The following is a 16477-nucleotide window of genomic DNA, read 5'->3' on the forward strand; positions in this document are numbered from 1 at the left end:
TTAAAGGCATATTCCCACTGATGGGCTATGCTAAACTTGGCAATCCTAACCCAGACCAAATGACCGAACCCGAATGAGCCGACCCGTGACCCAAAATTGGCCCAAAAATATTTACTTGAACATGACCTAAAACCCGAAATTAACCTGACCCGACCTGACCCATACCCGACCCGAAAATGGAGTTGAGGAATCAATCAGCCATGCATTGTTCGATTGTATTGAAATTCAACAGGTTTGGATTGCAAATGATTTTGCTACAATATTTGAAAATTCTCCACACCATGCTCCTTTTGCTGACTGATTGCTTTGGATGGTTGAGAAGACTGATAAGGGGATACTTAGAAAGGTGTTATCTATTGCGTGGGATATCTGGTTGTGTAGAAACAAGAGAGTGCATGATGATAACTCCCTCATTGATGCTGGATTTATCAGGATGGTGTATGATTATAATATTTATGCAACCTGTAGGAGATTACAGGAACTAAATTGCGAAATATACATGAATCACATTCATAAAGAACCTAAACCAAGGATCTCATGTAGAACACATAAAGAAGTAAGAATTATACCTTTGAAGCGTGATTCCACAAGTGATCGAGCAAGAACAATAAGGAGAACAAGAACCCCACGTGTGATTCCTCTACTAAGTCAACGAGCACGAATTAAACCTCCACTAATGCTAGTTAGTTGTGACCGAACACTTCAATCAACCTTCTACGGAGATTTGAGCCCTGAACACACCACAACACCACCCACGCGCCACCACACGCGCTAACCAAGGAGGAAGGCCGTTGGGACAGGGAGGAGAGAGAGAATTAGGGTTTTGGGAAGATTGGTTGCTTGTGTGACAATTCACTATATGTCAAAAAATTTGTTATGCAACCCTAGGCATGGTTTATATTTATAGATCATATCTAGAAACAAAACCATGTCAAGTCCAAAACCCATTAGACTCTTCTAACTATCCAAGCCCAACTATCAACATGGTATGTCATAAACTCATGAGGCCCAATAATGGGCCTCTAACTTGTTTAACCCAATACTCTTATGTGTGACCTTGTAAGATCCACTCTATAAGGATTTGGGCCATTTAGCTAGCCCAAAGATCAATTGTCATATCTAGCACCAAACATTGACGACCCTATAGAATGAACTAATTATCTCCATAATCGTGATCCTTGATATATCTAGTAATTGCACTTATCGAAGACATAACTCCTTCAATCTCCCACTTGTCTGAGACAAGTGCGCAATATTCAAATTCCTTAAGTCAATGTGTGTCGATTTGATAATATGATTGCATCTCATGTCGTGATCATATTAGTCTACAAATCTTTTCTTGAAATATTGAGTTAGATTCACAGAACAAATGATTACTATGTTATGCTTTTGAGCACGACCATGCATTTTCTGAATTCTCCCTCTTCAAGGGGCCAAGACACATTCCTAATAAATAGGTAGACTCAATCCAATTTTATGGAAACCAAACCTCCCACTCAACTCATGAAGCAACTGGGAAATACCCTTTATAATCCCCAGTTATAGCTAGACATTTGAGTGTACCAAAGTTAAATCAATCATTGAATGGAATCAGTGTTCCACTCATGTCAAAGGAATCCACTAATATATCCGGAAGTTCTATACTTGAACTTTAAAGTAGGTCTATAGTTCGATCATGCATCATACATGCATATCCCTGTGATTGACCGAGCATCATCACTATGCTCCTATAGCCCATGAAACTGCACTATCCAATCAATCTTACATGCTAGTCCAATTTAAGAAATCATTTATGTCCAGTTTAATGATTCTGAACTAGGAACTCAAATAATATATGGATTTTTTTCACCTGTGGGGTTTCATTCACCAGGTCATCAACCTAATGAGCCCATCAATCCATAATTATTTTGGACATTTTATTTAACATCGAAAACCATAATTAAATAAGAGAAATAATTTCTTCAAAAAAAAAAGAGAAATAATAAAATTTCTGATTAAACATAATTCTGCAAATGAATGTATTACATATGTAACTAATTTTTCTCAAAAAAAAAATACAACTTCTAATTTCATCATTTGCCTCAATCTAGATTCATTGGCATGTTTCTCATGCTTTGGAAATGGAAGGGGTTTAGTAAGTGGATTAGCAATATTCTCATCCAAATGAATTTTGCACATCTTGACATCTCCTCTGTCAACGATCACTCAAATGAGGTGATACTTCTTCTCTACATGTTTGGATTTGAAGTGTGACCTAGGCTCCTTTGATTGAGCAATGGTCCCATTGTTATCACAATACAACTCGATTCCCTTTTGAGCACTTGGTATGATATCCAGCTAAGATAGGAACTTCTTAATCCAAACTGGTTCCTTAGTTGCTTCAACAACAGCTAAATACTCTGATTCTGTTGTAGAGTCTGCGATAGTGCTTTGCTTCGAACTCTTCCAGCTCACTGCTCCTCCATTCAGACAGAAAATGTACCCAGATTGTGATCTGAAATAATCATCTCTGTCTGTTTGGAAACCCGCATCTGTATAACCTTTGACAACCAACTCATTTTCGCCACCATATACTAGAAACATTCCTTTAGTCCTTCTCAAGTAGTTAAGGATGTTCTTGGCAGCTTTCCAGTTTGCTTTTCCTGGACTTGCCTGAAACCTGCTACACATACTTAGAGCATATGCAACATCCGGCCTTGTACATATCATGGCATACATGATTGATCCTAGTACCGAAGCATAAGGTTTATCAACCATACGTCTCATATCTTCTGGCGTACTAGGGCACTGAGATTTACTGAGTGTAGTGCCATGAGACATGGGGAGAAATCCTCTCTTAGAGTCTTTCATGGAATACCTATCAAGAACCTTATCATATAAGTCTCTTGACTCAATCCAATCATCCTTTGATATCTGTCTCGATGGATCCTGATCCCCAATATGTATTCAGCCTCACCTAAATCTTTTATGGAGAAACAACTCTTCAACCATTCCTTGACTGACTCAAGCATTGGTATGGCATTCCCCATGAGTAGTATGTCATCTAGCTACATACAAGACTAAGAAAACAATGTTGCTCCCACTAGACTTCTTGTATACACAAGGTTCCTCTTCACTTTTAACAAAATCAAACTGTTTCATTGCTTTATCAAAACGAAGATTCCAACTCTTGGATGCTTGCTTCAATCCATAAATGGATTTCTGAAGTTTGCATACCTTTCTAGGATATTCTGGATCTTCAAAACCCTCAGGTTGTATCATATACACTTCCTCCGTCAAGAACCCATTCAAGAAGGCGGTTTTGACATCCATCTGCCAAATTTCGTAATAAAAAAATGCAGCCATAATTGCTAGAAGGATCCGAATGGACTTAAGCATAGCTACTAGGGAAAAGGTTTCATCATAGTCAATACCACGAATCTGTCTATATCCTTTTGCAACCAGTCTTGCTTTATAGATGTAGGCATTTCCATCCTTGTCTATTTTAATCTTGTAAACCCACATGCAACCACTAGGTTTCACCCCATTAGGCAAGTCAACTAGGGTCCACACTTCATTTTCAGACATCGATTCCATTTCGAATTTCATGGCCTCACGCCGTTTATCTGAGTTGGGGCTCGCCAAAGCTTGCTTGTAGGTTGTAGGTTCCTCATTCTCCAATAAGAAGATTTCAGAATCCTCAGTTATCAGAACCTCGACAAATTGTTTGTTTCTGATTCTGGCAGACCTACTTGGGGTAGGAGCAACAATAGAAATATTCTCTCCAACTCCTTGAAGATTTTCGCATGAATTAGATTCAAGTGGGACGATAGGAGTCTCGTTAGTCGAATTAGCTTGCTCCGACGCATGATTAATCGACTCATGCGCCCTCGCCTCTGATGTGGTGTTATCCACATCCATTTGTTGCTCGTCTCGAATTTCTTTGAAAACCACTTTACTCCCACTTGGATTTCTATAGAGGAATTCCTTTTCTAGAAAGACACCATCGCGAGCAACAAACACTTTGTTATCTTTGCGATTGTAGAAGTAATACCCCTTTGTTTCTTTTGGATAACCCACAAAGAAACATTTGTCTGATTTAGGGTGTAGTTTATCGCCTTGTAAACGTTTTACATAGGATTCACATCCCTAAATCTTGAGAAAAGACAACTTTGGAGCTCTTCCATTCCACATCTCATATGGAGTCTTTTCAACTGCGTTGGACGGGCTTCTGTTTAGTATTCTCGCAGCTGCTTCTAATGCATATCCCCAGAACGATATGTGAAGATCAGTAAAGCTCATCATGGACTGAACCATATCTAGCAAGGTCCTATTCCTCTTTTCTGACACACCATTCAACTGTGGCGTTCCTGGAGGAGTTAACTGTGAAAGTATTCCACAACTAATCAGATGTTCATCAAATTCTTGGGTCAAATATTCACCACCACGATCAGATCGCGGTGCTTTAATTGTTTTCCCAAGTTGATTTTGTACTTCATTCTGGAATTCTTTGAACTTTTCAAAGGCTTCCGACTTGTTCTTCATTAAGTAAATGTAACCAAATCTACTTAAATCATCAGTAAAAGTAATGAAGTAATTAAATCCACCCCTTGCCTTTGAACTCATTGGTCCACACATCTGTATATATGAGTCCCAAAAGGTCACTAGCTCTTTCACCTATACCCTTGAAGGGTGACTTAGTCATTTTTCCAAGCAAGCATGACTCACAATTTTCAAATGATTCATAATCAAAAGAAGAAAGGAGTCCATCCTTATGTAATTTCTGGATGCGCTTTTGGTTAATGTGACCAAGCCTACAATGCCATAGGTAAGTTGGGTTTGAACCATCTATTCTCTGCTTTTTATGATCTATGTTGTAGACATGAGTTGTATATTCTAAGACATACAAACCATTAATTAATTTTGCGTTAGCATATAACATATTTTCTTTAAAAATAAAACAACATTTGTATTTTATTTCAAATAAAAATCCTTCAAAATATAAAACAGGAACTGAAATAATGTTTTTAATAATTGTTGGTACATAATAACAGTTATTAAGCACCAAAATAAGTCCAGAGGGAAGTCTCAAGTGATAACTTCCAATAGCAAGTGAAACAACTTTTGCTCCATTTCCTACACGAAGCGTTACTTCCCCTTTTGCTAACTTCTTACTTTCTCTCAAGCCCTGCACGTTATTAAGGATGTGAGCACCACAACCGGTATCGAATACCCAAGTGGAAGATGAAGTAAGATAAATTTCTACAACAAAAACATCAAGTAACTCTTTACCTTCTATTTTCACTAGTGTATGATGGGGACACCCTGGTGTATGGCATGGCCAACCACCACAAAAGAAGCATTCGCTTCCTCTTCTTCTTAGGAACTCCTCAGCATGGTTGAGTAAAAGGTTGATCAATGTCACCGACGAGCCCTCATCATTATGAGTAAGCTTGACTATATCAAAACCATCGTGGAGTGAGAACAAGATAATATCATGTGCAGAGTCATCATCAATCGGTTTCCCAAGGACATCCATCTGATTGAACATTTCAATCAGTTCATTGACATGGGCCCTTACTGACTGACCATCCATGAGTTTCTTAGCCATTATCTTACAATGAACATTGTAAGCCTCATACCTAATGCTTTCAGTCAAGGAGTAGTAAATCTGAGGGATCAAATTAACGACCTCTCTTACATTATGATATTTGAAGCCTCCACTTCCTAATGCCCCAATGCCACCTCGACAGATAGCATGAAGACATTTATGCAAGTTGGTTAGCTCATAGTGCCTGAATCTTCTTTTCCAACAACTTGGAATAGATTCTAAAATGAGTCTTCTGATTTTCTCTGCATCTGAAACAATTTCATCATGCCTTTCAGCTTTATAACCCTTAGTGTACTCGCTCTCAACAGGTATATATAAACGAGATTCAAGCCTATGGCTTGTGAGAACTTTTTCAACTCGTTTTCCCATTCCCTGAAGTTTCTGAGATTCAGCCTTAAATTAAGTTTCATTGGTAAAACAGTGTTGTCTTATAATTTATTCATCTACAATCATAAACAAACGAGGCAAAATTCAATAATTATGTTTAATAAATTTAAAGTACCATAAACGATATTAAAACTGGTAACTTTAAAGCATTCATTCAATTTAATTGATCCTTATTGAATAGAATGATTCCAAGATCCTTTTTTTGTGCAATAATTTACCGGACTGAGGCCCTACAATCAAGTACTGCATTTTTAAGGTGAGTAAACTCTTTACTAATTACAACTCTTTGTAATTCTTGGTTGAATAATTACCCATCACATGTTTAAATATTACTCTTAGCTTCAAGGTTCTAAACTCTTTAGGTAACCTAGTTGAGTATAACCAATTAAAATTGTAAAACGTGATTTACCCACACTCCCCTAAGATATAATATGACACCCAGCTGAGGCATGACCCATCATAAATATCGAAGGTTTCATCGGGTTTTTAATTGGAAAAGCAACCTCAATATTATCGGGACCTAGATTTATTATGTTGTGATTATTTAGTGAACTCTAGCGCATCATCAAGCAACATAAATAAAATCTAACATGCATAATCTACTAATGCATAAATAAAACATGACATAGTATGGCCCCTTAATCCTAAGAAAACTAATAAAGCAAAAAGCTCCCACTTGAACCTTCATGGATCTCATCCATCTTGCTCCTTTGGGCCTTCACTCCATGGATTTCTTGGATTAACTGCAACCTGTAATACTATTCTATTCTATCTACAACTTAAATAAAATAAAATTAAATTACAAAAATACTTAACGGTACGCAGATCGTATTTAGATTACAAAAATACATCACGATGCTCGGATTGTATTTAGAATCTATGGGCCATACTAGTCTATATAGAAATAAATAACATCATATATTATAAAATGCCATATAATAAATCACCCATCATGCTTTCCTAAACTACAACATCGAATGTTCACAATTAAGGAAACATGGCTCCTAAATATCTTATATTTTAATTAATTACTGTTATTAGATAATATCATATATTATTCATGACCAATTATAAAATATCATATATTTTAATTTAGGTATGAGATAGAATCAAATCTTATTTTAATTATGGAAGATGAATCATATTTATTTTTCATGATTATCCTAACTAATTTAGGAAATTCTATCCTAATTACTTTCCAATCACATATTTTAAATCAATTAATATCCTAAAATAATTATGGGATAATCACATTATTTAATCAATTATTATCCAAATAGAATCTTTTGCTCCATAATTATCCAATCTTAACAAAATTAACAACTTTAACTTTGTTAATTCTCTTTTCAAAACCAAAACTTATCCTTTAATTTTTAATTTTGAAAACTGATTTTTATCCAAAATAAAATTAAAAAAGTTTTTTTTTTGAAAAATGCGCCAGCCACCGTGGTGTGGCCAGCCGGAGCCGGCAACGGTGGTCGTACACCTTGCGGTGTACGCTGCCCTGCAGCTACACAAGAACAGCAGCAGCACACGCAACAAGGTGGTCCACTGCTGTGCTACTCCTGTTCGACCCCTGCCCAGCCCTCCCTCCCTCCTGGACCACCACCGGTGCAGCAGTCGCCGTGGCTGCGCCACCCAGCCGCGGCTGCCGCACCTAAAATCCCTTCTTTTTTATTTTTAATTTAAAACAAAACATTTTATTAAAATTAAATTAATGTGGTCCTTTTAATTTTGAAATTAAATCATATTCAATTTCAAAATTAGGGTTCTTCATGAATTTAATCCCCAATTAAATTTAACTTTTAAATTAAATAATTTGATCATGAAAAATTCATAATTTAACAAGAAATTAAATGGATTAAATTCTTTAAACACACAATTATTGAATTAAATCAAAACCAAAAACACAAATTTCACAAATTAGGGTTTATGATTTTGATATTTTCGAAAAAATAGGGTGGGTGGTTCGAATTTTTCGAATTAATTAGGGCAATATTCGGATCAAATTAAGGCTTATATGGAGCAAATTAAACAACTTTTAATGATTCTATATTGTTAAATCATATTTAATATAATAATTGACCCATAACTAAATTATTCTCCCTCCTAATTGAATTAAAATTGTGGATTATCAAAGAATTAATACTCAATATATGTAATTGCAAGAGGCTAACTGATACCACTGTAGGAGATTACTGGTACTAAATTGCGGAATAGACATGAATCACATTCATAAAGCTCCTAAACCAAGGATCTCATGCATAACACATAAAGAAGTAAGAATTATACCTTTGAAGCGTGATTCCACAAGTGATCGAACAAGAATAATAAGGAGAACAAGAACCCCACGTGTGATTCCTCTACTAAGTCCACGAGCACGGATTAAACCTCCACTAATGCTAGTTAGTTGTGACCGAACACTTCAATCAACCTTCTACGAGGATTTGAGCCACGAATACACCACAACACCACCCACGCGCCACCACACGCGCTACCCAAGGAGGAGGGTCGTACGGACAGGGAGGAGAGAGAGAATTAGGGTTTTGGGAAGATTGGTTGCTTGTGTGACAATTCATTGTATGTCAAAAAATTTGTTATGCAACCCTAGGCATGGTTTATATTTATTGATCATATCTAGAAATAAAACCATGTCAAGTCCAAAACCCATTAGACTCTTCTAACTATCCAAGCCCAACTATCAACATGGTATGTCATAAACTCATGAGGCTTAATAATGGGCCTCTAACTTGTTTAACCCAATACTCTTATGTGTGACCTTGTAGGATCCACTCTATAAGGCTTTGGGCCATTTAGCTAGCCCAAAGATTAGCACCAAACATTGACAGCCCTATAGAATGAACTAATTATCTTTATAATCGTGACCCTTGATATATCTAGTAATTGCACTTATCGAAGACATAACTCCTTCACGGCCAAGGTATTCGAATCACTTGCCTATACTGCTAATGCTAATGCTACTGCTGTTATAATTAAATGAATTCGCCCTCCTTATGGCACTATCAAGCTCAACGTTGATGCACACATTGGACTGGGGATTGCTAGAGGCTTGGGTGTGGTTGCGAGGGACTATAAAGGTGTAGTTCTTTGGTTAGCTACCAAGAAACTCCCTGCAAATTAGCAGGTTAAGGCTGCTGAAGCAGCTGTTGTATGCTATGGCTGGCAGGTTGCACTGCCTTTGGCCATTTCAAAGGTGTGGATTGAAAATGACTCAATGAATGTGGTGAATATGGTGCGACAAGCAAAATCTGGAAGCTCTCCCGTCTGTTTGATTTATGATGATATGAATTGGCTTAGTAAACCTTTTCATGTACTTAATTTTCTCATGTATGTAGAGCAGGGAATACAGTTGTCCAACTTATTGCAAGATGGGACACCCGTAACTGCGATGAACTCGTTTGTATTGGCAATATTCTGCAAGGAATTATTTCCTAGGCGAATATTAATTTAATATAATCCTACTAACGTATTCCCATAATGCAACATTAAATTTATTTTGTTTAACCATTGTTTTAGTATAATTTACATAACATAGTAACTTTTATGATGCAGCATTAAATAATAACCATTTTATAAAAGGACTATGTAATTTTTTTAAAAAAAATTATATAAAAAAATTTAATCAAAAAAGAATGTTGGGTTATTTTAAAAAGTTATCAACAACAAAATATATAAAAGTAATATGAAAATTTTATTTATCACCACCGTGCAATGCACGGGTAATTAATTTAATGTAAAGGGGAGTTTTTTCCCGAGTTTTAAGCACCTAGGATTTTATTTTTAAAAAAATTATTAGAGCGACACTTAGGATTAATATGTTTAAAACGCTACAATCAAATTATGCCATACAAGATTAGTTTTTTTAAAAGCGTTACATGGATTATAAAATAAAAATTAAAAAAATAAAAAAAAATAAAAAAAAAACACCACATGGGATTAATAATATTAAAATGATATAATAGAATTATGCCACATAAGATTAATTTTAGTGTGTCATGTAGGAAATGGTTATATTTAGTCAATGAAATAAATAAATAAATAAATAAAAAGACTTGCAATTTATTTTAGATCAAAAATTTAATATTAATTTTAAAAATAAAATCAGCGCATTTTTTGTGTGGCTAACTATTATGCGTGGACGGCTTATATATATACTCAAACACTGGCCGAGTAACCCTTGATCGTACGAGTAACTCCTGCTCGATTGAGTAATCCTTAATCAATCATGTAGACCAAGTAATCTCGACCACACGATGTAACCAGCCACATATGAAACTTGTGAAATAAAATATTATCTTTGTACATTACAAGTTTTATCTAAATATGAGAGACAAAGTTAATAATTCATTTTATGATAAAAAAAAAATAAATTAAGTAGTAAGCAAGCAAATATCACAAAATATATTAGATAAATACGAAGTATATATTTAGTACATATTTTATTTGAAAAAATACAAATAAACCGTGCTTCGCATGGTCTTCATCTAATATGTTATAAAGAGAATAAAAATAAGTCTAATTTATTAGAACCATCATAATTTTTAAAATTGACAACAAACTAAAATGGTTACCTATTTTTGTTTTAAGTTTTCGAATAAAAAATAGGGAAAAAAAAAAGAGGACAAACGAGCCCTTAAATAACGCACTTCATAGCCCTAAAACATAAAAATGAACATTTCATTGGTGATTTAAAACTGAAAAAACAACAAATTACGTCATTATAAGAGAAAGAGGGATGCTGGCAACACTACCTACATAGGGGTGGAAGTAAAAAATTGCAAATATTAATTGATGAATCATGCAAGCTTTTCGATTGCCCCAAATTAATTTCACACTAATTTATTAACGGTTACTAAAATAAAACATTGCTGACATCATCATCCCTTAAACTATCTTACGTGTCATTCTCACATTAAAATTTTTTGGGAAATTCTCTTTGGTAACACTATAGTTTTAAGTTTTCTCAGTGATGAATTGCAAAAAAAACTTATTATCTTTGGTAAACTCGAATTTCTTATATTAAGCTAACGGTAACATTAATGACTAATTTTAACTAAATATTTAACTATAGTTAGTTTTTTTTTTTTTTTTTGACATTTAAATGATTTAAAAAATAATTTTAAAACTAATTTATTTTTTTTAAAAAAAAAATCACCTCCTTCCCCGACCAGCATCCACCACGCCGGCGCCCACTCCCCTGCCCCAACCCACGTCAACGCCTAACCACCTCTCTCGCCGGCGCAGCATCGGCATCTCCAGCCCCGAAAATCACCTCCCTTTCCCACAAAAATCCAGCCCTCCTTCCCCGACCAGCATCCACCACGCCGCACCTTTCCCCCTTCCCCGAAACCCACTTCCCTTCCCCACGAAAATCCCAGAAACCACCCCCGAAAATCTAAAATTCCTTAGCCGCCCAATACCCCACCATCAAAATCCCTAATTGGCTTCAAAATCCCCCACCTTCGAAACCAATCGGTTTTTAGAACCATGGCTTTCAACCTGAAGCGACGTCGCTCAGATTCGCCATTGAAATTGATTGATTTCATCCTTATTTGCGCCGCTAATTTTCGCCGGTGGTTTGGGTCGTAGGTTTGGGTTAGATCTGGCGCAAGAAAGGGAGGTTGCGTGAAAGGAGGAGATAGATTGAGAGGATGGTTGTAATGTAGTTGCGGTGGGAGGAGGATCGTGGGTGGTGGTGTGAGGTTTTGGGTTGGTGGTGGTTGAGGAAAGGGAGGGGGATAGGGTCACCGGCTAGGAGGGGATGTGCGCCGGCAAGGGGAGAGGGAGGTTGGGATGCCGACGGTGGTTGTTGGTTGTGGCAATAGTTGGCTGGTGGTGGAAGGGGAGATTGTTTTTTTTTTTTTAATATATTTTTAAATTTAATTAATTGTTAGAAAATTAATTAAACTAACCATGGTTAAGGAAAATTGGTTGAAATAGTTATTCTCTTTGGGATCAAAAATTCAAGTTTACCGATGATAATAAGTTTTTTTGCAATTTACCACTGAGAAAACTTAAAACTACAGTGTTACCAAAGATAATTTCCCAAAAATTTTCCTCCAATTCTATTGATGATGTCATAAATTATTATTATTATTTTAATCTTTTTTTAAACAATTATTATTTTAATCTATACTATACATTTTTTAATAATAAAAAATTGCCACTCATTTTTACACAAATGATAAAATTAATTTTGTATGCATGATAACAAAATTATTTCATATGCATAATACCAAAATTATTTAAATTGTGCAACGCAAGAGTCTAATCTAGTTAAAAGACTAAACTAAAGCATACTTTCATTTGACATTATACATGAAATCTTTCTTATGTCACTAAACTTGAGAAACAAGCATCAAAGAGTAACTCATTAAAAGGAAGGGAAAAAAAAGCTAAAGAGAAATACACGTAGGAGGTTTTACTTTTCTCAATATATTGCAAATTATTCAATGAAATATTAGAAAAAATAAATTACAAAAAAAAATAATAATAATTAAGGAAGAGATTTTCTTTTCTCTTTGCAAAATACCTACAAGCACCTTCCTCCATACCCTGCATTCCTAAACAATGCTTGTTTTATTTCTTCTGAATTTATCAACGACTTTTGTTCCATTTCCTAAAGAAAATTTTTCCAAAGTGAAAATTCATTATTAAAAAAGTTAGAAAAAAAATATAATAAAATTAGCATGAATTGAATCAATCTATATACAAAAATAATACCTCACAACATGAAGCTTGTAGTGAAAAATCATTAAAACAACTTATAACACATTGTTTTATTTCAAGACCCAATGCTTCAAGTGTAGTTACAGTTGATAGTAGAAGTCCAGGTTTCCCTGCACAACAAATCTCCACCCTTGTATCCAAGTTTCTCCTCTCTACATCAAACTGCATGAATTACAACATTCTCAAAATTATATAGAGCTCATTTGATCAATTTGTGAGTCAAATTGAGATTAAGACATGATACAAAAACAGAAGAGTGGTGATCAAACTTTAAAAAGAAAGTGACCAAATAATTTGTATATTATTTACTCCGTATGCAAGATTGGGGGATTAGAAGGATTTGTTACATAGTTTTGAACTATGTCATTGTTTTTAAACTTATGATTTGTTGAATAGGGAGTCACACCAATTTCATTTTCAACTCGTTCACTTTACATTCACTTATTAAAAAAAGTCCAAAGAATGATGTCGAGATAAAGCTTGAAAATTTAGAAATATCAGTTTTAAAGAAGGCTATTCAAATTCAACTTACAACTAGAGCAAATACGGATTATTTTAGGTAAGAAAAAATTAGGTGATTATTTAACCCGTGGGATATGACCCATATAATTCAATGGGCCACCCTACATGACTACAAGTAACCTAATGAGTAATGACCCATGTTGATGGACTCCCAAATTTTGTTTAGCTCCTAAGCGATGGGATGTTTTGACTCATATAATTAAATGGGGCCTACACAAAATAAATTAATTACAAGTAGTGGAATGTTTTGACCTCTATAATCGATTGGGGCCTTCACAAATAACCTAATTAATTCATGCCCTATCCCAATCTGCCCCAAAATTTAGGTATGCCCTCAAGTAGTGGGATGTTTTGATCCATATAATTGAATGGGTTATACCAGTAACCTATCGACTCATGACCTATTCTTGTCCGGACTTCACCGCCCTTAATTTGTTTCATCCCTAAAAATCTAATCAATAAAAGAAATTAGGAGATTATATATGTTTTTAACACGAAGAAAAAAGATTTTATTAACGAGGAAACGACACTTATAAACAATTCCTAAAAAAAATCTGATATTGCAACACAAGTACATAAGGCCTTATATAAGCATAGCTTGAGTGAAATAATATGAATGATGTACCGAAATGAATCTACTAGTAATAAGATTATTACACATATTCATAATTAAAATTTGTCAAATAAAAAGAAAAGAAAAAAGTATAGCACAATAAAATTAGTATAGTAAATTGAGTGGATGTACCAAAAATAAATAAAATGCAAATAATATGAGCAAAAAAAAAAGTAAAATAGAAGTAAATCAAATTGCAATGATACCTTTGGTGAGTTCCTGACAAGGACATCATTTGGCTTGGCATCTTTGAAAATGCTCATAACATTCAATTGATTATTGTTAGAACCCACATCTATCTCTTCTTGCAACTTGTTAATCCTTTCTAATAGCTCCTTCATATAATCAATTGTATCACCAAGTATTGATGTTCTATCCATCTACAACAAACAAATAACATAACTAATTAATCCACATTTTAAATTAATCAATTATTAGTGGTATAGTAACTAATCAACCCACAATCACATGGTACAAACCTATTTGTCACAATACTAGTTCAAATAACATTATTATATGTCGCGACTATTACAATAACCTGAAAACGAGCATAAGCAAATTAATTTACCTTACTAATCTTAGGAACAACGGATCTAAGCATGGAAAGACGGTCATTCAATCTCTTTCTTCTTCTCCTTTCAGCCATAAGATTCTTAGAAGGTTGTCCTTCAACCTTCTTAACTTTACTCTTAACATTACCATTATTACTAGTAACCCTCTTATTATTACTATCAATCATGGACAATCCCACATTAAACCCCGAAGGCGAGGGTACCTCAAACTCAAGCTCACCGGAAGACAAAGAGTGCTCCGCCTTACACGACGATGACGGAAGAATATTCGTCTTTTTATTATGATTATCATTATTGTCATCATTCGCCGCCTCGATCATGGACGAAATAGAGTAGTCGGGCTCAAGGCCCGGCCCGGAGAACGTCGGGTCAGGGTGGAGGAAAAAGGAAGAGCAGTCTAAGGCGGCGGTGGTTGTTGCGGCGGCGGTTGGTGGTGGAGGGTGGTGGTCAATGGTGGAGGAAGAGAAGGAATCATAGGATGTGGTGGAGGTAGTGTTGGGTAGTAAGGTGGTGGTTGAATCTAGGCCGTCGAATGGCCAACTAGTTGATGAAAAGAAGCCGTTGATTTGATGATCTACGGTTGTTGATGATGGGTTGGTTTCCCATGCTTCTCTTCTTAGAGCTAACAACTCTTCTAAGAAGCCATCTTCATTCATCTCCATTTTTCTCTCTCTATATTTTTTTTTTTTTGGGTTTTAAAAATGTAGAAAATTTGGAGGGTTATTGTATGTAAAAATGGGTGTATGAGTTTATGATTGAGTATTTATATGTGGATGATTAGACGCATTTATTTGTTAACAATAAACTAAGGCTATGTTTTTAGAAAGGCGATAGTAATGGGAGTGTGGAGCAAATTGGTTTCTAATTACTTCGTATGAATTTGTTAAGGTGATGTCATTTTTCAGACAAACTTTTAAATAAAACGGATATTTAGTAAATTAATGAACATCCGTTATAAAATGTGTAAAAATTACACTAAAACGCACAAAAGTTACCCTGACATATATAAAAGTTATTTATGCTTCATTGATAAATTTGATAAAAGTGACACTAAATCTGAAAAAAGTGATACTAAATCTGACAAAAGTGTACCCAATGTTCAGTAAATTACTAAAAATCGGGTGTATACAAAAGTTTTTCTATTTTTCAATTCTTTATGTTTTTTATTTAAGTAAAAAAAATCATAGGGAGTAAAAAAGTTTGGACCGTTTTGTATTAAGATTGAGGCTTGACTACTCAAAACTCATAAGACAAAATAAATAAACAAATGGTATGGATTACAAAATATTTACTTATAGTAAAAAATAGTATTCCTTCTGTTTTTAAAAATTCGATTCAATTTACATTTACACAGTTTTTATTGTGTGTCTTTGACCATTAATAACTTTGGCTTGTAGAAATGAAAATTATGAAAAGTTAATATTGGAGAAATATAAACTAAGAAGAATCTAAATAAGATCCCATAATAATTTATTTCTTTTGTATAAATCATAAAAGATGGTCAAAGTTAATTTATTTTTATCAAATGAATAGTTTGTGAGTCGAAATTTCATAAACAGAGGTAATGTTTAATGTGTATAAATTATAAGAATTAATTTTCATGTCCTGGTGTTTGAAGAGCCACAAGGGCGTATGATGAGAATCGATTTCAAAATAAAGGGAAGCTTTAACCACGCACTTGAGCTATCTCTCACTCTCAATTATAAGAATCATCGTATACGTCGTAAATATGTCAAAAAATTATATACAGAACCATAAATCTAAGTTAATATTTTCTTAGATTATTCTACACTTTACAATGATTTTAAACCTTATTAAAATTGACAAACAAAATGTCTATAAAAAAATATATCGATGAAGAAGATTTAAAATTAAAATTCTTTAATAACCAATCAATTATTTAATTTCAAAAAAATCTATTGGACAATGAGATTAAAATTCCTTACAACCAACACATTATTCTGTTTTTTGAGCATAAGACACTTGTTTAGTCTCAAACACCAATTATTATATCACTCATCACTCATTAACAAAAACTAGTCT

The 16477-nt window shown here is 34.4% G+C and overlaps 1 protein-coding gene across 1 annotated transcript; it reads right to left on the reverse strand.

The window, feature by feature from the left end:
- Nucleotides 1-12266: 12266 nt before the first annotated feature.
- On the reverse strand, nucleotides 12267-15177 carry LOC145640901 (transcription factor bHLH93-like). The gene is made up of 4 exons (XM_081692131.1): nucleotides 14431-15177; nucleotides 14069-14242; nucleotides 12722-12889; nucleotides 12267-12617 (listed from the first exon to the last, which is right to left on the reverse strand). The coding sequence occupies exons 1-4, from the start codon at nucleotides 15094-15096 to the stop codon at nucleotides 12531-12533; spliced, it is 1095 nt and encodes a 364-aa protein (XP_081548257.1). The 5' UTR covers nucleotides 15097-15177; the 3' UTR covers nucleotides 12267-12530.
- Nucleotides 15178-16477: the final 1300 nt, after the last annotated feature.

Source organism: Chenopodium album, chromosome 7, assembly GCF_948465745.1.
Source record: "Chenopodium album chromosome 7, dcCheAlbu1.1, whole genome shotgun sequence".
Lineage (NCBI taxonomy): Eukaryota > Viridiplantae > Streptophyta > Magnoliopsida > Caryophyllales > Amaranthaceae > Chenopodium > Chenopodium album.